Genomic DNA, 26,875 nt, shown 5'->3' with positions numbered 1-26,875 from the left:
CCACAAAACCTTTGATAAAATAGATTGTCACTTTGCTAATTTACTATAAAAGTTATCATTTTGAAAATACTTTTAGAGTAACTCCTGTCTTGCTAGTTCTGGGTGTGTTTGTATTTTTAATGAACTAATGATACAGAGACTAGGGGTACTTTTATCACCCAAATGAATTATTGCCATTTGTTTAAAATGATGTAATCACCATCACCATCATCATCCCCCACTGGACTCATCGACTACTTTCTAAAACACCTGGATACATAATAAATAAATAATAGTAATAAGACAAAAGGCATTGGCACATTCAGTCAAAGTGTTTCTCACCCAAGGAGATGTTACTTGTATACATAGACTCAATATTATGCCATATAAAGTGTGATGCCATTTTATATAGGTCTGAGTTCATGAAGTTTATAGTATTAAAATATTAAGTATGAAATAGTGACCCCAATGGCCATGACAGTGGAGAATAAAATGGACCAAGATGAGGATAAGAAATAGATGCAAATGTCCTGAAAAGATCCAAGTCCAGTTGCCACCAACTGCTCAGTGTTCCAGGAAGGCATAAAGAAGAGTTTCACAGAGAGAAGAAAGGAACCAGCCACAGCTGACCACAGGCAGCCAAGAGGAGGCAGTGGGCAGGGAGGAGAAAGAGCAGGAAGCTTATCTGAGGAGATGAGTCCCTGCAAGCCGGCTTCTCACTACAGCCCTTTGTTTCCTGCGCAGCCTAAAGAACCAAATGAAATTCATTTAATGTTATGCCCGTCATTTTGGAGCACTCTTAGGGTGGGGTGGGGGTTGCAGCTCAGTGACAGAGTGCTTGCCTAGTGCCTGTGAGGTCCTGGTTCAATTCCCAGGAAGGTAAAACCAAAAACAAATAAACAAAGGCTCTATATCTTAACATTTAAAGATGTGAAACTATATATTTTTTTAATTTTATTTTAATGCTCTTATTTACTCTTTGTAAGTTTAGCCTTTAACTTTATATGCCTCAGTACAGGGGAACGCCAGGGCCAAGAAGTGGGAGTGGGTGGGTAGGGGATTGGGGGGGGGAGTATGAGGGACTTTTGGGATAGCATTTGAAATGTAAATGAAGAAAATATCTAATTAAAAAAAAGTTTAGCTTTTAACCTTTTACTGCTGATTTTTTTTTTTTTTTTTGTGAAGAAATCTAAGTGACACATATCGTTATTTTTATACCTGCCCTTTTCAGGAATGGACCCCTCCCTTGGGAACACGTCTTTCTATATTTCACCTATGAGAAATTTCCAAACGATGACTGGCCTAAGCCAAATATTGCCAAATGGAATTAGGTAAGGCTATCTGATGTGCCAAGTGTCCAGTTCTGGAAAATTCAAAGCACTTGTAGTTGATTACAAGATCACACTGGTACATTCTTGTTTGAAACAATCCCTGGTCCTAACTAGAGTGACTTCAGGGAGAACGCTTGGCCCTTCCTTTTCTGACCTTAGTCACTTCCCATTCATTATTATTTCTTATTACCTCACGTTTCCTGTCTTATTACTATTAATACCCAGAAAATTTGCTTTGTATATAAAATCTCAACCCAGGGTTCCATCTGAAGGATGGGTTATACTGATACAATTCTGATTCCTTCTAAAACAGCCCTAAGAAATGTGCTATAGTCAAAGACATGGACTTGAACATTAACAACAAAAAGCTCCCCCTTCCGATTTCATTTCACTTGGTCAGACTACAGGAAAATGTAATGAGCGGCCTGCTTTCTGCCCACTAGGTGGCGAAAGAATGCAATTTAAAATACCGGTAACATGCCTCCCACAAACTCAAGATTTTTGAAATGATTCGTGACTTCTGGTTCCCATTTACCTTCAAACCTTTCAGACTGAAACATAAATCGATCTGAAGGACATGATTAGAAATTATTCCCTAGAATAACTTCAGAAGCTGAGCAGGTTCTGCATGGTCAAAGTCCCCATCTCCCCAAATTCCCTCCCCACTTCCTGGTTGGAGATTCCACTGTGCACCCAGGAAGCTCTAACCTGTCAGTCATTTAGCCCAGCCCTCACTGAGGCTGAGCCAGACTCTGTTCCAGAAATTCTTCCCAGCCTACAGCATTGTTTTTGCCTTTGCTGGTTATTTCTTATCACCATATATAAGCATGTTGTCATTTTCATATAAGCTCCATGCTACCCTTGCTACCTAATATCAGCCTAGGTTATAGTGACATGAGATCCTGACTCAAGATACAGAAACAGAAACGAACCAAAATTCTTCCCATCCTAGTTGTTACTCCGTGTCTTTGCTTCACACCTTGAACAGACTCTGAATTGGCTCTTTCCAGTTTCTTTCTACGTGTGTGCATGCATGTCTAGACCGGCAGTTGAAGTTGGGGAATCTTCCTTTATCACGTTACACTTTGTATTTCTCAGTGAATCCAGAGCCCTTGATTTAGCTACCATGAGCCTCGGGACTCTACCTGCCTCTGCCATATCCGTAACCCCTCCACTTCGTCAGAAATGGGGTTCCATATACATGCTTTTAAATGTGTGATGGGCACAAACTTCATGCTCCTGTGGCAGGCACTTTCCAGTTGCTAAGACCACACACGATCCTCACTGTGAGTTTCATTAATAAATTCAAATTCTGCTACTGTTCCCTTCAAAATGTATCCACAGTGCAGACATTTCTTGCCGCCTCTGCAGAGGACAGCCCATCTTGGCTAGAATGCTTTGGTAGATTGCCTGCATTTCTGCACCGTCTAAATGGTTCTGGTGCTGCCTCCGCGTTTGCCCATCTACTTAAAGTGGCCTTAATCAAACAAAAGTCAAAAAACCTTGGTGCTGTGCTGCAACCATCGGGGTTCGCATCTCACTTACCGTGACAGTCGCAGACTGTCACAGCACGCAGAGCCCTTACAACAGCGGGCTCTTTCCCCATTGTGTCTCTTGCTGCTGTTAGTGTAATTCTGCCCGCCTCCTCCTTAGACTCCAGCCTTTCTGTTCTCTGCCTTGAGCAGCCCCTCCCCCACAGCTTTATGCCCAACGCCCACATCCCCTTGCATCTTTGCTCCCTCGCATCTCTGTTTAAAGCTGTAACGCTATGCTGCCTGTAACACCCCTCACGTTTTCCTTTCCTGTTTTCTCCCTCAGCACTTGACCCTTACTGCCCACCGCAGTGTCTTCCATCTGTCTGTCAGTTCCTGTTTCTCCTGCCCTTGCTTCATATAGAAGCAGAGATCTCTGTTTTGTGCATGGCCTTCCCGGAAGTTCAATAGAAAAGACACAGAGGAGTGACTTGAAGGTTTATTGAGTGACTATTTTACACACCTTTTTTTTTTTTTTTAATGTATGAGTACACTGTTGCTGTCTTCAGGCACATCAGAGGAGGACATCAGATCCCATCACATTGTGAGCCACAATGTGGTTGCTGGGAATTGAACTCTGGACTTCTGGAAGAGACTTGGTTAAGAGCAGTCTTAACCAAGGAGCCATCTCTCCAGTCCCAGTGAATATTTTAAAAGCCCAATAGGTTGTGACTTGTGAATGGATTCTGAGTAGGGAGGGAACAGCATCCCAAGGGTGCTCTGAAGGTGGGATAAGAGGCTTAGAAACACATGCCTCTTCTACTTTTCTGCCTCAAACCCAACCCAGCCATTTCCTCCATACTCTTGAGCATGACTAAGGCTCATTTTGCTTTCATTTCCTCTATGTATTTATCTAACTTCCCCTTCAGCGGGGGAGATTTCGCATCTAGATATTTCCTCATTGTGGAATTTATGGTTGGGGACTTTAAGACTGTTAGAGTTTTCTGTTTTGAAGAGTCGACTAAGCTCCTAGAGGTCCTTAACTTTCCCACTTCCCCCCTTTCTGCACACCGTAGTTAACTTTACAGTGCTCTAAGTATAGATTGCCCAGGCAATGGAAAGCACCCAGCCTCTTTTGTTCTTTCCAAGTTCCTTCTAAGTTGGATCTATTTTTATGAAGTTGGCTGGTCATAGATAAGCCACGTAGCAAGAGGAAGCCTTGATATGATGGAGATTATAAACGACTCAAGGTTTATTACTATCAGTGGGCGTTGGAGATAACTTAAGGAAACAATATTGCCTACAAGAGTCCAAGCCTACTGGGCGGGCTGTTGGCAGCCATCTTGTTGGTTTTAGAGGGAAGTTGTTTGAGGTGTGTGTGTGTGTGTGTGTGTGTGTGTGTGTGTGTGTATTTGTAGGGAGTCATTCTTGGTGTTACTTGAATTCTTGGACATAGCCATCCCTGAGGCAGCCATTTCTGGGCTTTACAGTTATACACACCAGTATTGCCTTCCTTGCTTAGGTGTGAATTCCTGCCACATGCCAATTAAAAAGCCATGATCCCAGCACTTAGGAGGCAGAGGCAGGCAGATTTCTGAGTTTGAGGCCAGCCTGGTCTACAGAGGGAGTTCCAGGACAGCCAGGGCTATATAGAGAAACCCTGTCTCAAAAAACAAAGAAACAAAAAAGACTCCAAGCATGTTGCCTTTTTTAGTGATTCCTGCAAAGCTGGCACGTTGACTAGCATCCCATGCTCTACCACAGCTTTTGAAATCTGTTCTTCCTTCTACAGCCTTATCCAGGACAGATTCTAGCAATGAGGTTTTCAGAGAGTCAGCACAGCAGGCCCCATGCTGGGTTTTAGAACAATATGCTATCAAGTCTGGCCTATGACTGACAGAGGAACACATTTTCTTTATAATTATACACTGCTGTAAAAGTTGCCTAGTTGATAAAAGTATTTTTGCTGTGTGAGGCCTTATCAACAATGCTTGCTTTTTGTCTAGGTTTTTAGGTCTTCTGACAGGTGTCAGGCCTAAGGAAACCATGAGACAGTCCCCCTAGTCCCTGTGCAAACCTTAGTTTCTACCAACCTCAGACCGGTTCCTGATGGAAGCTGCTGGAGACACCCACTGCTTTTTCATAACGGTGGTTTCTGTAGGCCCTTCTCATGCTTGTGGAATTGCCTGGAAACCCGTGCTTAGATAGCGCCACCTGCTGGCTGTCCTTTCTTCTTAACCTTATTGAATGCCAGCCTCTTCTGTTAACTGAACCCTGAGACCTGGGAGTCCTTTTAATGAGTCATTACACTTATGGGTGGTCTGGAGGGCCCCTGAAGCAGAGGATCTATTGTCAAATACATTTTTTTTCATAATCTCAACGAAATGATAACTGGCCTCCAGGGTTTATCAACTTTCAGATTGTTTGAGCCATTTGTGACGATTTCATTCTAAAAGCTTGCCATACTCAGAGGCTTTGCTGGAGCTGGTGTCTGGGGGAGGGCTTTTAACAGACTTTAAAAGTGCTAGGATCCTGGGCCCACTATGGTGTCATATGCCTGCAATCGAGGTGGAGGCGGAGGCGGAGGGAGACGGAAGGATCTTTCTAACATCAAAGTCAGCCTGGGCTACATAGTTAGTTCTAGGCCAGCTAGGGGTATATAGTGACGGTCTGTCTCAAACAAAACGAAAAATAAAACTAAAATGTAAAATAAAAGTAAACATATAAAAAAATTCAGAGATCTAAATTTAATGAGTTAAATTGACCAGAGGTTAAAATAAACCTAGAAATAAGAAATATGATTTTATTTATATATGTGAACAGAAAAAATTTATATGGAAATTAAATGTTTAAGAGAATATATACTAGTTATTTTAATTAGGATAATATTTATAGGCCTAATAAAATATATTTAAATAAATATATAGATAATGTTAACTAGGCTAATAATAGTAGTAGGTAGATGCTCACATGTTGATTTGGTAGCAGAATCTACCAGAGTGTTCACAAGGGTGTTTAAGTCTTCAAACAAATATCTCTAGACTCAAATGCCTGAAAGGCTGTAATGTTAATATGCACACACATAGCAGCCCACATAGAAGACCCACCAAGCTGTACATACATACTTAGTAACTTGAGACTCCCGTGGAAGTATTATGATGTTAAAAAGAATCATGGGTAACTCAATGCGTTTTCAATCACTGTTCTAAATTGTAACCATGAAGCAATTAAGTGATTTTGTAATTAATACATTCTATTATGAGCAAAAGACAAACACATCATGCTGGGGATAAGGTGAAATCAAATTATGCTTCTATAGTGGAATGTCACTTGTGAAGGTTTGTATATCCTTGGACCAGGGAGTGGCACAATCTGAAGGTGTGGCCTTGTTGGAATAGGTGTGACCTGGTTGGAATGGGTGTGTCACTATGGGTGTGGGTATAAGAGCCTCACCCTAGTTGCCTGGAAGTCAGTCTTCCACTAGCAGCCTTTGGATGAAGACATAGAACTCTCAGCTCCTCCTGCACCATGCCTGCCTGGATACTGCCATGCTCCCACCTTGATGATAATGGACTAAACCTCTGAACCCGTAAGCCAGCCCCAATTAAATGTTGTTTTTTATAAGACTTGCCTTGGTCATGGTGTCTGTTCACAGCAGTAAAACCCTAACTAACATCACTGTAGTGTGTATAGCTTTGTGTCAACTTGACAAAAGCCGGAGTCATCAGAGAAGGAACCGCAGTTGAGGAAACACAGCTATAAGATTCTGCTATAAGGCATTTTCGTAGTTAATAATCAGTCTGGGAGAGCCATACATGGGCTGGTGGTCCTGGGTTCTACAAGAGAGCAGGCTGAGGAAGCCATGGATAGCAAGCCAGTAAGCAGCACTCTTCGTGGCCTCTGCATCAGCTCCTGCGTCCAGGTTCCTGCCCTGAGTTCCTGTCCTCACTGTCTTTGATGATAAACTGTTATGTGGCATTGTTGGTGAAATGAGTCCTATCTTCCCCAAGTTGATTTTGGTCATAGTTTTCATCACAGCAATAGTAACCCTAACCAAGATAAGTTGGTACCTGGTCAGAGGTATTACTGGCCATGTCATTTTGGAGAGGAATGTAGAAGGACTTTGGAATTTTGGGTTAGAAAGGTCATTGAGCGTTGAGAGCTCTGATCTGTTCTATAGGAGCTTTGAAAAAGTGAATGTCAGAAGTAGTGCAGACAGTGGAGGCCTGGCTTGTCAAGTTTCAGAGGAAAGCAAACACTCTCCTGGGCTTTTTTTTTTTTTTTTTTTTTTTTTTTTTTTTTTTGGTGAAGAATCTGTAGTTCTGGTCAGCTGGAGCTGAAGAATCAGCTGTGATTAATAAGATACCAGAACCTTTGCTTTGCTGGGATGCTTTATGCTGGTCAGCTGGAGCTGAGAAATTAGCAGTTCATCAGAAGCTCTCACGAGGTGAGATCGTCTGGAAAGCTTTTCCCTCAGCACATAGAACCTGTGTTCCAGGTGTGGCCAAGGTTGTACCTTGTGTTCCCAGATGAACCCGGTAGTGTAGGAGTCACCCAGGGGGTGCTCGTTCTGAGGGTGTTGAAGGGGTCATGGAGAGTATCTGAGACTTAGCACTGTGTGACAGGGCTGGAGTCCATGAATAGAGCCCAGGAGAGGCTTCTGGTGAAAGTGCAGCCCTTTCAAAGAAGCCCCCTGTAGTTTTGGAGATGTCAGTGCCAGGGGATGACCACCAAGAACAGCGAGCGAGCAGCAGCAATGGAGCCTGCTGGAGCCTAGAAGACAAGCTGCATGTGTGGCAGAGGGCAGAGCTGGTGAAGTGACCCAAGTATCTCAGTCCAGAAGATTGTCAGTAAATCCCAGACAATTAGACATTGAGTTATCTACACTGCTGGAGTCTGGTTTTGCTTTGGTTAGATTGTGAGTGTGCCCTGGCTCTTTCCACTGGAAGTAAGAAAGTATGCAACATAATTTTGCCTTTTTTCCCAAGGAGCCCACAGGTGAGAGATTTCAAACTTTAAGAAGAGCCTGCCTTTCTCGCTGTCAACTGCCTACCAAAGTACCATGGGCGTTTTCCACAGGCCGTTTAGCACCCAGCCATGCATGATTTGGACAGCCCTGGCGAGACCCTGCTGATGAAATCGGAAGATGATCCTTTACTTACTTCAGGTCAAGGGGAGGTTTGATGTTTCTGGGGGGCAGGCTGGGGACTGGCGGATGCGCTGGGTGAGACGCTGGCAGAGGTGGCTGGCTGGCTGGATGTGTAGGCGGAGGTGGTGGCAGGGAAGTTGTCGAGTAAGGTGTCTGGCTTTTGGTGGCACCTAAGAAGCAAGGGATGGTAAATTAAGAACTTACTGTTCCAAAGATGCAGAAACAAACTTGAATAGAAACCTTAGAAATATACCACCTTGTTGAGCAAATGCTTTAAAGTGTCTTAATATTTTATGTATATTACCTTTTATGAACTTTTTTATAAACCTTAATTTTAACATTATTTTGCGAACAACTCTATATGGATTTTATAGCACTTTCTTCATGATTTTGCAAATACACTTTATTTTCTTTTCATTAGATCTGTATTTTAGACCAGAGAAATCTAGTATTCACATCTCCTGTCCCCAGACCTAGCACTCACATCTACTGTCATCACAACACACTTTGTTGTTTTTGACAAGCTCTTTGACCTTTTAAAAAATTATTAAGTATTGATTTTAAGTATGTGAGTTCACTGTCACTCGCTTCAGACACACCAGAAGAGGGCATCAGCTCCCATTACAGATGGTTGAGAGCCACCATGTGGTTGCTGGGAATTGAACTCAGGACCTCTGGAAGAGCAGTCAGTGTTCTTCACCACTGAGCCATCTCTCCAGCCCACTCTTTTTTTTTTTTTTTTTTTTTTTTTTTAAAGAGTGCAGTCTTTTAATATATTTTTAAAGATTTATTTATTTATTATATGTAAGTACACTGTAGCTGTCTTCAGACACTCCAGAAGAGGGCGTCAGATCTTGTTACAGATGGTTGTGAGCCACCATGTGGTTGCTGGGATTTGAACTCCAGACCTTCGGAAGAGCAGTCAGGTGCTCTTACCCACTGAGCCATCTCACCAGCCCTCCAGCCCACTCTTTTGCTTTTTAACAAATGATATTTTGTTTGGGCTCTCGTTTTTAAACATGGAAGCCTATGAAATCATCCCATGAGTAAATCGGATACATTGCTAAAATTATATTATAGATATTAAGAAAATTTAAGCATGAATCACCCATATTCCCACCTCCCCCACTGCCTATTGAAACACATGTATTTTTGAGTGTTAAGATGTGAATGTATGATATCTGTATATTGTCTCCTTTCAATTCCTCTAATATGACTCTGTTGACTTTTATTTTATTTGGAGTTTTGATATGGGGTCTTGTTGTGTAGACTAGGCTCACTGGAACTCGGAGGGATTCACTTCCCTCTACTGCTCGAGTGGCATAAAAGGTGTGTGCTAACACACTCAGGTCTCTGTTGCTTTTAAATTCTGCAGCATGGTACTCATCTGGATGTCTCTTTGCCGGCCTCGTGGCTCTGATGCCCTCAGGGAATGTTCTGTGGCAAAGAGCATGGGAATGAAGTCCGAGAGCCTAGTCCTGGCTTGGACCGGCTATTTCCTGCATTCTTTTATGAAATGGAGCTAACCATTATGGCCCCTTATATGTTTGTGTGGGATGTTATGGTCCAACAATATAAAGCACTTACGATAGTGTCTGGTGGGTAGTAAGTTCAATGTTTTATTTTTTATTTAATAAATTTTTGTAGAGTGCCTACAATATGCCAAGTTCTGTGTGAGGTACTAGGAACGCAGCAGAGATAAATCAGACAGTTTCTGAGGAAATATATAATACCTAAATACATAAATAATACTTACTGTGAATTGTCACATAAATTGTAATACGTATAATGAAAGGTGGAAATGTTATGTAACTGCATGCGATGGGTGTTCCCTCCAGCTCTGCATTTAATGACCTGACCATGGTATACTGGAGTTGGACCATATATATAAACACACTTTTTTCTAATAGAAATTGAAAGCACCAGGCTTCTTTCGTGACTATCTTGAGAAAGTCAAGAGCAAAACACTGGTGATGCTGTTTAGATTTAAGAGTCCCATTCCTCCAGTTATCATATTATGAACAGCATAAAGTCAAGGAAATGCTCTTCTAGTACTTAGCCAAATAGTTATAGTTTTTGTCTAACTCACTGAAACACTCACTCATCTCATTCACAAATGAATGAAGCTCTGATGTGCAATTTTATTACCTTTGCTTGCCAATTACTTGAAAAATACTCAACTTCATCAATATTTCGGTTGGTATAGAAGTCGCTTATTGATTGCAACAATAGACTGGCTACCAGATACAACAATCATGTGCATTTACTACATGCATATAAGCACACAGGCACACACACAACCCCACACACTATTATTAGTTTTTCATGAGAATTTGACAGCATGTTTCAGTTGGTGCCTGAGAACCTTGTTCTGGCTAATGGGGAGCATGGAGGGCATGGGAGAGGCACAGTTGCCTCTGTACATTCCTGGCTTGCTTTGACTCCTTTCCCAACACACAATTCTCCATTTACTTTCTCACTTGACATTTTAAGCTTTAAAACTACTTGTCGTACCCAGTTTCCTTGATTAGGGAGATTGTGTCTCTTATCGTCCTTGCTTTGATGTGACTTTTTAGAGAGGGCAAGAGGGTGTGTTAATTTTATTTGGAAAACATATTGTTTTTATATAAATTTAAACACTGGTGTAATTTTCTATCTTTAGATTTGTGTTTCTTTTAAAATGTTTAATCTATTCAATTCTTTGTCTATATTCTACATACCATGTGTTTGTTCTTATTTATTTATACAATACCCTTATTAGGGACATGAACCTCGGGGGCTAGAGAGATGGCTCAGTTCTTAGCAGTGTGTACTTGTATTTTAACTAATAATCTTATAGGACCCCCTCCCCCCGTGGTTCATGTAGCCTGGTGTTGACTGACATGCTATTTCATGACCCATGGCAGTGCTTATTAATTTGAAATGCTTCTTTCACCAGAGCATAAATATTAGATTATTGGGCAGATGAAAAGGAGTTTTGCTATTTTAATTCATAAATAAGTGATTTGTAGCCAAAGAGAATATGCTGTTGTGAGTGAATGCTAATAAGCCATTGCATACATACAAAAATGTTTATGAGCCATCTGTGACCTGTATTTCAAGGATGGAATTTTTGGCAAGCCGGAGTCATTACCATAGGAGAGTGAGCTAAGGACTGGAAGGGAGGAGTTACAGCCGAGGGCCGGGCAATATCTAGTCTTGAGAGAGACAGTGTACTCAGAAAGCTCTCTACCTGCCCACAGTCTGGTGGGCCCTATCTGAAGAGGTGCCTGTGGCCTGTGGTAGATACCTCCTGTTCTGCATGCCTTTCACCCACTTGCTGTTCACTGCTAATCATAGCCAGAGTCAAGTTGGAAGGGTGTACTCTCCTTTCCATGGGACTTGGAGCAGAAGGGTGAGTGAGTTTCAGTTGTTGGCAACCTTGTGCATCAGCAGGACAGGGCTTGCCTGAAAGTGCACCAAGGCTAGAGAAGGGCAGGACTCAAACAGAGAGAAATAGACTGGATTTGAAATAAAGACGACCATTGGGAAATTGTTAAAAAGAAACAGCAAGACTTCATAAGGCACTAAATTAACTGTTAATTATTCCCACTCCTCTTGACACACTGAAGTCTCCCTGTGATACACTAGGAGTTGGCAGTGACAGATTTTGCTTTGCAAAAATCTGTGGTCACTCTCAAATACTGCAAAGAAAAACCATTTGCATCTATGAAAAACTATTCTTTTTTTTAAACATACTGCTTTATTACTACTATTAAGATGTTTGCTTCCATTACACTCATATGAGTCATGATATTTTTCTATTAACACTGAAATAACAATACAAGAAATGATAAGACTCAAAATTCATCAAACCTTTAAAACACAAAGGTGAGCTTTTTACAATGTAACACTAGGATTTGTTTTAGTAGTAGTTGTTGTTGTTGTTTAGATTTATTTATTTTTATGCAAAGTGTATGCTTGGTGCTAGAGAAGATCAGTCATCAAATGGATTAGAAATGAAGTTGTTTATGAATATGAAGCACAATGTAGGTTTTGCTAATGGAATGAATCTAGGTCCTCTGCAAGGCCAATGAGTGCTCTCAATCACTGAGACATCTCTCCAGCCACGCAATGGTTTGTTTAATGAAAAACTATTCTAAAACAACGCGTCTTAGTTTTCCTAGGACAAAGAAATGATCAGACTAACCCCCCTCTCTCTATCTATATCTATATATATTTATATAAAACTATATATAACCTTATATTTAATTATATATAAAACTATATATAGCTATATATATATATATATATATATATATGACTCTAAAATCTCAACCATACAGGCTTCATAAAACACAGCCAATACTGAGATTCTTGTTAGGAAGAGTATAGACATTGAACTATAATGGAATATGGAGAGATAGATAAACAATACACATTGGCAGAAAATGTCAGAGAATAAGAGTCCATTCCTGAATTTTAGTAGGGACCCTACAGGTGTTGTACATATGCAGTTTTAGTTATCCCTTATAACAGCCTTGGGATAATGCTACCATTTACTTTCAATTTAGTGTTGAAAACTGTTCAAGTTCAAAGTAGATGAGCAACAAAATGGAGATAAACCACAGTCATGTTTTTGTTGTGTTTCTGCCCTTTCTGTTATGGTGTCTTGCTGTAATAAAACTGAAATTATTAGAAAGTTCAAGTAGACAATAAATTTTCCTAAGATTGAAATATAATTCAACTATTTTTGATTTTTTAAAAACCTTTCTTCTTAGGTCGATTTTATAAGGGTATTGGGCAAAACTGGGTCAGACTACCAAGTATATATGGAGGGGTGTGTGGGATGCTAACTTTGTGTTGCTTTAGAATCTGATTTTGGAAGTCCAATGACAGGTATGTAGTCATCCTGGAGTTAGTAAACACTCTTAAACATGCTGCCCGACACTAGGAGAAAACTCCTCTGGAATTAGTCAGGGAATTGGAAATAAAGCCACAAAAGTATGTTAAATCTATGAAATAACAGCAAAGAACAAGTTTAGGCTTTTGCTGGCATTAGGAATTACAGATGTGAAGTTTGACAGATGCCCCCTGCAATCCTCATCTACTAACTTGTCTTGTCCCCCAAGACTTGGGCACTTTGTTGGGTGGTCTGTGGTCCTCAAGAACCAAGACTAAAAGATCAGGAGTGTTTTCCTCTGAGAAGGACAGGATTGGCCAGAGATATAGAACCCTGCATCTGTAGACAGGGCTGGTTCCTCCAGCAGTCGTTCTCAATCCTCCTAATGTTGTGACCCTTTAATACAGCTCATGTTGTGGTGAGCCCCCAACCATAAAATTTTTTTTTTTGTTGCTACTTCATAGCTATAGTTTTGCTACTGTTATGGATTGTAATGTACTCTGATATGCAGATGGTTTCCTTTGATCCCCCAAAGGAGTCTCAACCCACAGGTGGAGAACCACAGTGACCTGGAAAGTCAACAGATATTTTAGTAAGGTCCCCCTGTAGCCCACTCTTATCTCTCTAGTTCAGATGAAGGGGCGCAAGGGAAGGAACTGTGTTAGAGCACTGGAGCCGGAACCTGAAGCCTCAAGAGGAGATGTGATGGGTATTTTGATGATAAATCAGATAGGATCAAGAGCTGCTATGGGTCATATAATAGCATGTCAGTCATGCTGAATTTTATCCTGTCATGCAGATAGATCACATTTATGTATCCATCCATAAGTTGGACAACATTTATGTTATTTGCAATTTTGTCTATGCTAAAGAATGCCTGCTATGAACATACACACATACACACACACATCTCGATGGGCCTGTTCTCACATCTTGAGTGTCTATCAAGAAAAACATTGTTGGGTAACTCCACAGCTGTCATTCTGAAGGCCTCTAGGTCAGTTCCTAGTTTCTGACAGCTTAGGCGATTAAAATTTAAAAAATAAAATTATTCTCGTGTTTGTGTCTTCAACTACACATATAAACAAATCTGTGGAATTCATTTCTGGGAAGTGGAGCTACTGCCCTAATGAGCTGAGCATGGAGACACCCTGGTAAATGTCACAGAGTGAGCTTCTTCCACTTCGTGTGCCTCTAGCACAGAAGAGCACCTGTCATAAACTCAGCAACATTCTTAATACTGAAAGGCAAAAGCACAGTGGAATATTGCTATTTAATTTGCATTTCTATACTCTAGGCTAAGGAATTTGAACATGCCCACGAGATGGTTTATATCTCGTAAGCATGCATATCTCTTATAAACAAGCATACACTAATTTGTAAAGTATAGCATTTATCTACACAGTGCGCATGTCTTCGTTTATAGAGAGACAACAAGAGCATCAGATCCCAGGAATTTTAGTTAGGCTCCAAGCATACCCCCTCACTGGCACATATCTAACTATTTTGGAGAAAGCAAACTTTTGAAAATCTGCCTGTCCTTTTGAAGCATACATAGTAAGGGTGTGTGGATGAAAAGAAGCTGGAAAAGCATACATTCCCTTTTATGAATTTATTTATAGGATATAAAACATCGCACAGAATATAGGTACATAGATAGCTCCTGCTATGTTAAAAAATTTAGAGAACTCTCAGCTGCCTTCAGTGGGTAAGGTCTTGAAACCACTGGGCCTTACTCTTAGTCTGGTTTTACAACACTTTTGCTTGCCTCAAGTCAATATCTTCTGTTCTTATCTTCAAAGAACTTGTGAGCTGCAGTGGATGGGAAATTTTGCAAACCAATTTAGTTGAGAACAAAACACAGGAACTATATTAGTAAGAATTGCTTTTGATTTGAAAGCAACGTGCCAAGAAAATGTTAGCCAGCTTAGAACAGTCCATCAGCACGGAAAGAAAAGTAAGACCGAAACATGAGGGTCACACAGGGAGCCAAGGCCATACATAAGTAGGATGGAGGTGAAGAGGTGGAGATCAGAATGGCTCTGAGGATGAGTGAGAGGAAAGAAGTTAACTCTTCAGACACACCTTTAACTCCACATCTTATCCAAGACAATAACACCTAGAGCAGTGGTTCTCAACCTTCCTAATACTGTGACCCTTTCATACAGTTCCTCGTGTTGTGATGACCCCCAACCATAAAATAATTTTCTTTTTTTTTTCCGAGACAGAGCATAGAATTATTTTCACTGCTACTTCACAACCATAATTTTAATACTGTTGTGAATTGTACTATAAGTGTCCATTATGCAGGATATCTGTTATGTGACCCCTGTGAGACCACCATTTGACCCCCAAAGGGGTCATGACCCACATTTGAACTCAAGTCCTGTGCTTGTCCAGCAAATACTAAATCCCACTGAGCTATCTGCTTGGCCCTAAAACAACGTTTGACATTAGAAGAAAGACGTTGGGACCCACTGATATAGAGTGTTCAATTATTGTTTTGGACTTACTTATAATGCTCAGAATTTAAGTGTGTGAGCATGTCATCTCCCATGTGTGGATGCCAGAGGATAGCTTGCAGGAGCTGGCTCTGTCTTCCATCATATAGGTAGGTTTCAGAGATTGAACTCCTGTCCTCAGACTTGAAGGCAGGTGCCTTTTCCGGATGAACCATCTTGACAGCCCTTTTCTTTTTTAAGTCTTAAAAAATTCTTAGCCGGGCGTGCTGGCACACGCCTTTAATCCCAGCAATCGGGAGGCAGAGGCAGGCAGATTTCTGAGTTTGAGGCCAGCCTGGTCTACAGAGTAGTTCCAGGACAGCCAGGGCTACACAGAAAAACCCTGTCTTGAAAAACAAAAAAACCCCCCAAACCCCCCCCCAAAAATTTCTTTTCCCAGTAACAGCTCTAGTGGCTATTTAATTATATGTAACTGTAAAGGAAAACTAGTTTTATTAGTGATTTTATTTTTAATACATAAAATGTCATGAAATTTAATTTTTCAGTAAGTTAATAAATTGCTGATTTTTGCATCTTGTCCATTTAAAAAGGATGCCAAATATTAATTAGCTTATGTTTAACATTTTTAAAATATTTAAGTACTTTAAAAATAAAGTCTTTATATAAGATAAGCTCTTCATTAGATATTTGTAGAATACAAAGTATTGTTTTCTGTTTTCAGGCGGAAGACAGTAGCTCAGTGTCTTTCTTCTGATGTCAAATGTTGTTTTAGGGCCAAGGAGATAGCTCAGTATGATTTAGTGTTTGCTGTGCAAGCACAGGATCTGAGTTCAAATCCCCAGTGACTACTTAAAAAGGTGGGTGTGACTCTGTGTGCTGTAGTGTGGGTCGTGTGCTCTGTGTGGGTGTGACCCCAGTGCTGTAGTGTGGGTCGTGTGCTCTGTGTGGGTGTGACTCTGTGTGCTGTAGTGTGGGTCCTGTGCTCTGTGTGGGTGTGACTCTGTGTGCTGTAGTGTGGGTCGTGTGCTCTGTGTGGGTGTGACCCCAGTGCTGTAGTGTGGGTCGTGTGCTCTGTGTGGGTGTGACTCTGTGTGCTGTAGTGTGGGTCCTGTGCTCTGTGTGGGTGTGACCCCAGTGCTGTAGTGTGGGTCGTGTGCTCTGTGTGGGCGTGACTCTGTGTGCTGTAGTGTGGGTCCTGTGCTCTGTGTGGGTGTGACCCCAGTGCTGTAGTGTGGGTCGTGTGCTCTGTGTGGGCGTGACTCTGTGTGCTGTAGTGTGGGTCCTGTGCTCTGTGTGGGTGTGACCCCAGTGCTGTAGTGTGGGTCGTGTGCTCTGTGTGAGCGTGACTCTGTGTGCTGTAGTGTGGGTCCTGTGCTCTGTGTGGGTGTGACCCCAGTGCTGTAGTGTGGGTCGTGTGCTCTGTGTGGGTGTGACCCCAGTGCTGTAGGGGCAGAGAGGATGCTGGGATTGTTGTCGTTCAGTTCAACTTTATCACAAAGGACTAAATTAAAGAGTGACAGAGAGGGATACTTGATGTCTTTATGTGGCTTCTTCCTGTGTACAGTAACACGTGTGCACATACTTCACCCTCCATGCCAGCTTTAAAAGAGCACCTATAACAGGCATAGGAGAAACAGCACTAGAAATCAAGTTTAGAAATCTCTGATGAACAATTTAAATTTCTTATTTTTTTGAGGGAAAAATAAAAGTTTAGAAATCCTTTGAGAATACTTTATTAAGAATGTTGGTGTCACTCCCCAAGACAGCATTTACATGTAGAGAGGGAATAAATCTGGTCCCACAGTGGCAATAGTCTTGAGGGTGGTGCAGACGGAGGCAGAAATAGCCATCTAGAGTGTCTGGGGCAGTTGAGCCAAAGCATGCTTTTGACCAACAAATAGGCTGACAGTAGAGCTCATGAGGTTATTATAAGCCTTGTTATTATGGGAGGCCACTGCTGGGATAAATATGTGAACAATAAGCCATGATATTTCCATAACATCTTCCAGTTTTTGAGTGTTTGCAGCTAGTAAGGTAAATAAAACAATGGAGTTGTGCAGAGAAACAAGCACACCTTGGGGTTATTCTGGTTTCATATCCATTATTGGAAATAAATGCTTAGGATGAGATCTGTTGCAATCTGTGCACACCTAATGAGATATACAAGAGATGTGACCTAAATGCAAAGGAACATGAAGATAATGAATTATGTGTGTTTTATTCACAGGGCATGAAGGCAATGTTACACAGCATGTTCAGTTCACCCAGGGAGGTCAAGGAGAGGTGACAAGATGGATTATTGGGTGAAGAAGCTTGCTGCCAGGTTTGACACCCTGAGTTTTATATCTGGGACCTTTGTGATAGGAGGACAGGACCTACACCTGGAAGTTGTTCTCTGACCTCTGCATGTGTGTTGTGGCATGCACGTGCCCTCCAATAAATAAAACCCAAACAAGCAAATTTATGTTACAAAGGAGAGCAGAGGTGTGCAGCTTGTATTTCAGTGCCCTGCTGAAACTTTCAGGGCATTTAGGGTTTTGGGTTTTTAGATTAGTGAGACTCAACCTTTATCAACTTGTGGCAGACATCTTCTTTTAAAATGCATTTGAACAGACAGGTGTTTACCGTACAAGTGATATCTTGTCACATGTTTGCAGTACATTAAGGACATTAATAAAATCAGGGTATTTAGGTCATCTCTGATCTCACAAATTTATCATTTCTTTGTAATAAGAAGATCCTAAATCACTTTATTGATTATTTTGTTGTATCAGACACAGTGTTGGAAACAGTCCCCTTCTCTGGGACAAAACACAAGTGCTCCCTCCTCCCACCTGGTGAGTCTCAGTGCACCTGTAGGCCTTGTCCACTACAGCATCCCCTCTAGAGCCCCTGCTAACCACTATTTTATTTTCTACTTCACCAAGCTCAATTTTGACATGTTTTGTTTTGTGTTTTGTATTGTGTTGTTTTGTGTTGTGCTGTTTTGTGTTGTATTGTTTTGAGGTGGGGTTTCTTTATGTAACCCAGGCTAATCAATCCATAGAGCTAACTGACCTGGAGCTCAGAAACCCACTTGCCTCCCTGCCTCATGAATGACACTTTTTTTTTTTTTTAAAGTAAAGGGAATAGCCGGACGGTGGTGGCGCATGCCTTTAATCCCAGCACTTGGGAGGCAGAGGTAGGCGCATTTCTGAGTTCAAGGCCAGCATGGTCTACAAAGTGAGTTCCAGGACAGTCAGGGCTATACAGAGAAACCCTGTCTCGAAAAACCAAAAACCAAACCAAAAACCAAACCAAAACAAAAAAACAAAAACAAAAACAAAAGTAAAGGGAATACTACCAAGAAAATGTTTGTTAAGGGAATTTTTCTGACTCGTGGTTTGTCCAGAAAGGCTCTCTGATCCTACTACAACTATGGGATTTTAACAGTGACAGAGTAGAATCAGACCAGGCAAAGAGCCATAGACACCGGGGAAAGAGCAGGAAGGACCACCTAAGAAAGAAGAGCCTCCCTCCAGCCCTGGACAAAACAGATATTTTGGGAACAACTCCAAGAAAGATCCATGAAGGTTAACAAACTGGTGTAGCTAAGAATTAATCACACTGAACAGCGAGAAAAGACTGTTTGTTATTTCAGCTAGGAAAATGACTGCTGTTGTCGTTGCTATTTTGGGAAGTTTACCTCTGTAGAAGGTAGGGGCACCAAGTCAAAAGACAACACAAAAGGCCAAGCTGATAAGTCAAGACCAGAGAAGAAAATGACAGGGTAGATATGGAAAAGAGGAGATGAAAGTACCAAGGAGCAGTGCAGTGCAGAGGGAGGAGCAGTGCTGTGCAGAGGGAGGAGCAGTACAGTGCAGAGGGAGGAGCAGTGCAGTGCAGAGGGAGGAGCAGTGAAGTGCAGAGGGAGGAGCAGTGCAACGCAGAGGGAGGAGCAGTGCAGTGCAGAGGGAGGAGCAGTGCTGTGCAGAGGGAGGAGCAATGCAGTGCAGAGGGAGGAGTAGTGCAGTGCAGAGGGAGGAGCAGTGCTGTGCAGAGGGAGGAGCAGTGCTGTGCAGAGGGAGGAGCAGTACAGTGCAGAGGGAGGAGCAGTGCAGTGCAGAGGGAGGAGCAGTGAAGTGCAGAGGGAGGAGCAGTGCAACGCAGAGGGAGGAGCAGTGCAGTGCAGAGGGAGGAGCAGTGCTGTGCAGAGGGAGGAGCAATGCAGTGCAGAGGGAGGAGCAGTGCAGTGCAGAGGGAGGAGCAGTGCTGTGCAGAGGGAGGAGCAGTGCAGTGCAGAGGGAGGAACAGTGCAGTGCAGAGGGAGGAGCAGTGCTGTGCAGAGGGAGGAGCAGTGCTGTGCAGAGGGAGGAGCAGTGAAGTGCAGAGGGAGGAGCAATGCAGTGCAGAGAGAGGAACAGTGCAGTGCAGAGGGAGGATCAGTGCAGTGCAGAGGGAGGAGCAATGCAGTGCAGAGGGAGGATCAGTGCAGTGCAGAGGGAGAAGCAGTGCTGTGCAGAGGGAGGAGCAGTGAAGCGCAGAGGGAGGAGCAGTACAGAGAAATCAAGTGAGCTGAGACTACATTGGGCAGGTCTTTTCTCTCTCTTTAATAAAAAACAAACATGCAAAAAAAAAACCCACACGCATTTTTAAGCTGTGACTCATTTCTGGATAAAAGAAATAATCATTCATATTGATGTTCTCTCCCTTATTCCCCGCTTCTCCTTTCTTTCATATTGTTTTAGAGACCGGATCTTACTATATTGATCAGGCTGGCCTTGAACTCACAGTCTTCCTTCCTCAACATCCTGAGTTCTAAAGATTACAGGCATGGTCCACTACTTCTAGCTCCCCCCTTTTATTCTCTACACCCCCAAAATGAGAAAATAATTTTCTGCTTCTTCCTCCTGTACTCCTCTGGTTCAAGCTTTATTGTAGTCTTTTAGCTAGCCTTTTCTTGATTTAATTACTTGTTTATTTAATGCATATGTTTGTCTATGCATATGACATGTATACATGGATGTCTGCATGTGCATGCATATGAAGACCAGACCTTGGCACTCGGTGTCTTCCTCAATCGGGCTCTGCCTTATTTTCTGAGACAGGGTCTCTCATTGACCCCAGAGCTCACAGATTCTGTGAGGTTGGCTGGTCATCAAGCTCTTTGATAACCTGCTTTTGTCTGTATTCCTGGCCCTGGAATTGTGAGCCTGTCTGTGGGTCTCATCTCAGATTCTCCTGCTTGCATGTCAAATACCCTACCCTCTGACCATCTCCCCGGTCTCTTGCCAGCTTTTTGTCTTATTCTTACTTGCCTACAACTTACATTTGACATAGCAAATGTGGGTTCTAAAGTGCCATCCAAACAATAATATTCCTTATTATAATGGTTTCAATGTCAATTACTTCAATTGCAAATATCAAGCTATGATCTAAGATCTGTAATATTTTGTTGGTGCTTATTGCTGCAGATGCATCATTAGTCTTTTCTCTTTGATTCCACCCCAAATTCTTCTTTCTTTTTCTTTTTTAGTGACATCAAAAGTGCCCTGTATCTTCAGTGATGAGACTATGCCATTCTGTCTGTAATGTTTATAGCACTCTCTCTCCATGCTTGGTTATTCATCCACAGGTATGGTCTATTCATCCAACTAGAAGTTATTTGTAATAGAGACAAAACCCCATGTATGTAATTCCTTTTGTATTTTTGAGTATAAACACATAGTCGGGAGTCACTAAATGTTGAATAGGTCTATGAATGAGTAAATGGTTTTCTGGGGGAAAGAAAGAGGAAAGTCAACCTCTGCTAGAGACATCCACTCTTACTTTGAACCATAGAGTTTTGCTATACTAAATTATATTAGGCAAATTATTGGATCTAGATCTATAATTTTCCTACCCTGGCATAAATAAGAAGCATGCTTAGTAGACGGGCTCTAACAGTCTAGTAGAGGGATTCTGCTTTCAAGTGGTCTTGGATAAGCTCAGAGATCTTGCTTAGAACACCAGAGAGTTCGTGTGCAAGTGACCTATGGGCACTTTGTGTCCTAGGAGTGAACTTTGTTAGTTTGGTTTTATTTTTAAATTACGTATTTTCCTCAATTACATTTCCAATGCTATCCCAAAAGCCCCCCATACCCTCCCCTCCCACCCATTCCCACTTTTTGGCCCTGGCGTTCCCCTGTATTGGGGCATATAAAGTTTGCGTGTCCAATGGGCCTCTCTTTCCAGTGATGGCCGCTTAGGCCATCTTTTGATACATATGCAGCTAGAGTCAAGAGCTCCGGGGTACTGGTTAGTTCATAATGTTGTTGCACCTACAGGGTTGCAGATCTCTTTAGCTCTTTGGATACTTTCTCTAGCTCCTCCATTGGGAGCCCTGTGATCCATCCAATAGCTGACTGTGAGCATCCACTTCTGTGTTTGCTAGACCCCGAGGAGTGAACTTTGTTGTCTCCTCTTGTGGACTGGAGATCATTCAGTCAGGTAACAGTAACATTGCTAGTCAGATAGAACTATAAATTATGACATAAAGACAAGTTTTAAGTAGGTTTTTCAAAATAACTAAAAAACAAACAAACAAACAAAACAAAACAAAACAAAAAAGCTGGAAATAACATTCACCCATTTTATTTTACTGTACTGAGGATAGCAGATCTTAAATTCTGATTGGCAGCATCAGCATCAACTGAGAACCTATGAGGACCAAAGCTCAGGCCTATTGCAGACCCACTGAGTCAGACACGCAGAGTCTGATCCCGCAGCTGCCTTCTGCAGGTTTTCACGAGTAAGATGCACACTGAGATCTGAGCAGCGGTTCTGTAGTCCAGCGTGAGGATGTTCGGATTCAAGCCTCTGGGGCTGGAGCAACTCCATGAAGCGCTTGCCCTGCAAAAGTGACAACTGGCTGCCTGAACCCCACCACTGCCCGCTCTCCCTTCTTAGACAATACCTATTTTGACTCTTTAGTTTTCTTTCCAATTTTTATAATTTAATTTTACTTTTAGAATTTCATATATAAATACTGTATTTAAACTATTTTTCATCCCTCTCCAGCTTCTCCAATAGCCTCCCCATTTTATGCATTGTCATTATTATCAGGTATGCATGATGTGTGCACGGGAGGGTAGAGAAAACTTTCAGGACACAGTTTTCTCCTTCTATCATGAGATCCGGGTACTAAACCCAAGTTCTCAGGCTTCTGTGGCAAGCCCTTTCCTCATGGGTCTGTCTTACTAGTCCACACTTTTTGCTCTTAACCATACAGTATCAACTGTTTTCTGATATTTTTGGTTAGGATTTCATTCTCTGAGAGTTCCTCTATCACTCCTTGCCCATACTGCAAGGGGCAGGACATTTATGAACGTCTGTAATTGAAGTAAGAGAATGCAGAAATTTTGAGGGACAGAAGCTCTTTTAGAAGGCTACAGGATCATCCTGTTAGAAACTGGATGAATGGGTTGCTGACATGGGGGTGGCGGAGCTGAAGGGGATGGTGAAGTCAGATAACTAGGAGAGGTATATTCAAAGACTCGGGACCAGAAGGTAGCATGTACCCTCTGATGTAGACATCAGTATGATATGGCAGAATAAATGCTCTACCATTTGTGTAACAGTTGACTAAAGACTGAATCACAGCACCCTAGAGTTAAAAGGACTCATCAATTTGTTGTTCCAGTAGTTTTCAATGATGTTTGTTGTAAACAGTGCGATTGTTTTTTTTTTTTTTTCTAGAGTCACTTACTTCTGCACTGGACTTTGAAATACAGCGGAAGAAAATAATTTAGGGTTCAGGATGATATAACACAGGCTAACCCTTAAAAGCATCCTCCATTCTTTCCAAAGATAAGAGGTCCAAAGTCTGGCTAAGAGTAATGGTTCACTCAGACACAAAGCTTAAAACCACAAGATCTGGGATAAGAACCTGTTTTTCTTATTTAAGGTTGAAGAGGTTTCTTTGTTTGTTTGTTTAGCATGCCATGAAGCCAAATATGCTTTTTTCAAAAATGCAGTTTGTCTCAAAGCCTCTGTAGGTAAACATCTCCCTTTAGTGAGCCTTACAGCATCTCAATGATGAAAGAAGCTATGAGATCAAGCAAAAAAAAAAAAAATCAATTACTAATATACTAAGGATAAATGCAGACAAAACTCTCTCTTTCTGTATGTGACCAGCTCATATGTGTATGTGTGTGTGTGTGTATATATGTGTGTGTATGTGAGAAAGAACACCAATTGCCTGATAGTTACAGCCAGATGCGTTGTTTGTGCATACTTTGGTATGAGCCTGTGACTGCTGGATTCAGCAAGATTAGTCATTAGTTTCCCAGGAGGAAGAATTGTTGCTAGTCACACCTCTGGTTTATGGGAGTGGGGAAAGAAAAGAGACTTTAAGTTAGGAAGGGAGAACAGAATGGAAATTTACTACATTGACTATTCAGCCTGTTTTTGAAGATTTATTTTGTTACATATTTTGTGTGTATGCCTGTGCATTTGTGCATGTCTGTGTGCACACGTGTATATATGTGATGTGACTTAAACTGCACCATTCTGAAATGAGACTGTCTTGTGTGAAACGGAATAAGTGGGTGTCTGGTAAGTCGTGAGGTGTTTCTTTCCATCTCATTAGGAAACACCCCATAACTTGTGGCTTTTAACAGAAATGTATGGAATTGCCATTCTAATTTCATAACGGGCTCAACCATTTCTGTGTTTCTTACATGCAAAGTGCCTGCCCATGTGTGATGTGCCTATGAGGTTTAGATGACAGCATTCTAAATTCTAGTTCCTTTTATCCTTTAGGGATGCTAGTCGGGGAGGAGTCCCAGAATTCACCTCAGTGGTTTTGATTGGTGACAGAGCAGTTCTGTCTTCTATGGAAATATTTGGAATCCCATGTGGGTCTAGGGGAAGGGTTGCTTTTAGTGGGCTTATTTTGGGGTTGGTAACTGCTCCTAGCTTGCTTGCGCTCTCTCTCTCTCTCTCTCTCTCTCTCCCTCCCTCCCTCCCTCCCTCTCTCTCTTTCTCTCTCTCTCTCTCTTTCTTTCTTTCTTTCTTTCTTTCTTTCTTTCTTCACTTTTTAAAAAAGATTTATTTTATGTATATGAGTACACTGTCAATGTCTTCAAACACACCAGAAGAGGGCATCAGATCCCATTATAGGTAGTGAGCCACCATGTGGTTGCTGGGAATTAAACTCAGGACCCTCTGGAAGAGCAGTCGGTGCTCTTAACCCCTGAGCCCTCTCTCCAGCTCACTCCTAGCTTTTGATGACAAGAGTTCAGGAATCTAAATTCCCGCAGTGGACAAAGTTATGATTTATAAAGAATAGAGCGTGCCCACTACATCAGTGGCTGTCTAGGACAGTGGGCAATTCCTTTTGTGTAAAAGATGCAGAGGCATGGAGCGAAGCAGGGGACAGATCAGTTTACTTCAAATGCTGTGTCCCTTGTGTCAGAGCTCACCCTGCCCCCACCCCCACAGTTGTATGTTCACACTTGTCTTAGGAGAATCTTAAGTTGTTTCAACATCTTTCCTAAGAACAGTCACATAGGGAGATATGCTGCCGCTTCTGATATTGGCGCCATTCTCATAGGCAAATCTAGAGTTTTAACTCAACTAAATATCTCAGAACCCACAGCTCCCATCACCACAGCTAGTCTTCACCTGATGCCAGTTATCACGAGGGGCATAACATTAGATACACCAGTCTTCACCATGGTAAACAGTATTTGCTTCTCAGAACAATCCCAAATTATGGGGAAGGAAACACAGATTGTATGCAACGTTAGAGTTTTTCAGAAATGAGGCTTGCTGTTAAAGTTAAAAGTAAAACTAAGAGGAGCAACACAGCTTCCTGATTTTCTATTTCAAGATGTCTCTCCTGTTATAGTCTTTCTGTTTGCCTTCTCAAGCCCATTTTAACCTAGGTTGCTGAAGGAACAACACATGGGTGAAACCAGGAACAGGTTTCACCTCAAGAGGCAGGCATCGGATCTGAAAGGCAAGAGGCTCCCCTAATTCCAAAGTATCTATCTGCACATATGTACATAGCACTTCTGACTTGAAAGATAGAGTCTACCTCTAAACCTTTGGTCCAGACAATAGAGGAATGTAGCTATTTGATGGCTACTGTAATTTCCAGGCAGTCTGGATGCATACTTACACTTTTCAGCCCATTTTGAATTTAGCAACATTACACCAGGCCCTGAAGGCCGAGGCTCGACACCTGCCTAGTCTTCTGTGGGCTGTGGCTAACCTAGCTAAGTTGTTGCTACATGTTTACTATGTGCTCGGCTCACGCAGGGAGGCTTCTCTTTCCTTAGGGGAACTCACAAGCCTAGGAGGTCTGTAGCCTACCATCTTCTCAAGAACAGAGAGTTAGTTCAGAGAGACTCCTTGGTGGAAGTCTAACTCAACTTGCTCCTTTTGAAAATGAGAAGGTGATTGAAGAAGTTACTTGGTCCAATATCTTCTGAAATTGATATGATTCGGCCCAGAATGGAATCTCTCTTGATGTTAAACCCAATTGCATTTTCCAGTTTGACTGCAGTAGGCTGATTAGATCCTGTCTGGCTGATCATTTTCAATTACAGATTGTAATATTATACATATTACGGATCGCTATAGAATTAGGGCATCCTTTAGGAAGAAACTTTTAATTTTCCGCCCAGCGAGTTTACAAACTTTACACTTGCTTGACTTCATGTTTTGAATGTGAACTGTGATATTTGATAGAATTCAATTTCGAACTTCAAATCTGGAATATTCTTCAGTGTGAGCTTGGTGATCTTGAGCTTGGCAGAGCGTGTGCACACGCCTTACCACATCAAGTGATCAGCAACCCTGCAGAGTTCTCAGAGACTGCAACAATGGCCACTTCCTACTTTACTCTGTGACATATTTCTGAAAAGTCGTTCTTAGCTTCCCCATCTCAAGCACACTCGAGATTAACAACAGAGAATACAAGCTCCTTTTACTTCCTTTTACGTTTCCACTCTGATCAGTCAGAGGGCTCTCCTAGCAAATGCAAGTCACTTGTCCCTGCTGAACTTGAACTGTAACCATTATCCACCAGTCTGTTTTTTCTCACCTGTTACTAACCCTAGGGTTAGTTCTGAGGGAGACTGGTCCCACTGAGGTAATTTTTAGAGAGGGAGACAAAAACAAAATAATCAAACTAACAAACAAAGAAACTGAACCAAAATAGAAACATTCTATAAGAATTGTGATTGGGAAATCCCTGCAGACTGTCCTCTCACTCTGATCCTTCTAGGTCTCAGTTCAGTCACGGTTTTGGTTTTCTGAGATGAGGTCTCCTATATTCTAGGTATTCTGGATTTGCGTTGTAGCCCAGGCTAGCACTGACCCCACAAGACCTGCCTGCTTTAGGCTTCCATAGGTATGCACCACCACACTGGATCCCTCAGTTGTGTCTTTATAATAAAAAGACAATCTTAGCTTATCCTGGGGCTTTCCAAATATGTTTTACTTATAGAACTTTTTTTTTTTTGCACAAAATCTTTCAAAAACTTGTTTTACTTTTGTGTGTGGGTGTTTTGACTGCATGTACGTATGCACACTGCATGCATGTCAGATGCCTGTGGAAGTCAGGAGAGGCC

At 41.9% G+C, this 26,875-nt stretch overlaps 1 protein-coding gene and 1 long non-coding RNA gene across 11 annotated transcripts in view; one reads left to right on the top strand and one right to left on the bottom strand.

The window, feature by feature from the left end:
- Gm2245 (predicted gene 2245) overlaps window positions 1-23,268 on the top strand; it is a 49,877-nt gene extending 26,609 nt beyond the window's left edge. The window contains exons 3-7 of the long non-coding RNA NR_155272.1: window positions 1,211-1,310; window positions 7,771-7,949; window positions 15,997-16,132; window positions 17,503-17,598; window positions 20,791-23,268. This is a non-coding gene — a long non-coding RNA (predicted gene 2245). The remainder of the gene's footprint in view (window positions 1-1,210; window positions 1,311-7,770; window positions 7,950-15,996; window positions 16,133-17,502; window positions 17,599-20,790) is intronic.
- Window positions 1-26,875, bottom strand: part of Fyb (FYN binding protein) — a 142,813-nt gene that overhangs the window by 37,914 nt on the left and 78,024 nt on the right. For all 10 annotated transcript variants that reach the window (XR_003951372.1, XR_003951373.1, XM_011245328.2 and 7 more), the window contains one exon: window positions 7,945-8,101. Coding sequence is in view for 7 of the 10 variants with exons in the window: in XM_011245328.2 (XP_011243630.1) it covers window positions 7,945-8,101 (157 nt within the window). In the remaining 3 variants the exon portion in view is untranslated. The remainder of the gene's footprint in view (window positions 1-7,944; window positions 8,102-26,875) is intronic.

The sequence above is a fragment of the Mus musculus genome, chromosome 15 (genome assembly GCF_000001635.26).
Source record: "Mus musculus strain C57BL/6J chromosome 15, GRCm38.p6 C57BL/6J".
In the NCBI taxonomy this organism is placed as follows: Eukaryota; Metazoa; Chordata; class Mammalia; order Rodentia; family Muridae; genus Mus; species Mus musculus.
The sequence above is the reverse complement of the archived record's forward strand: the minus strand, read 5'-3'. Positions and strand labels throughout refer to the sequence as shown.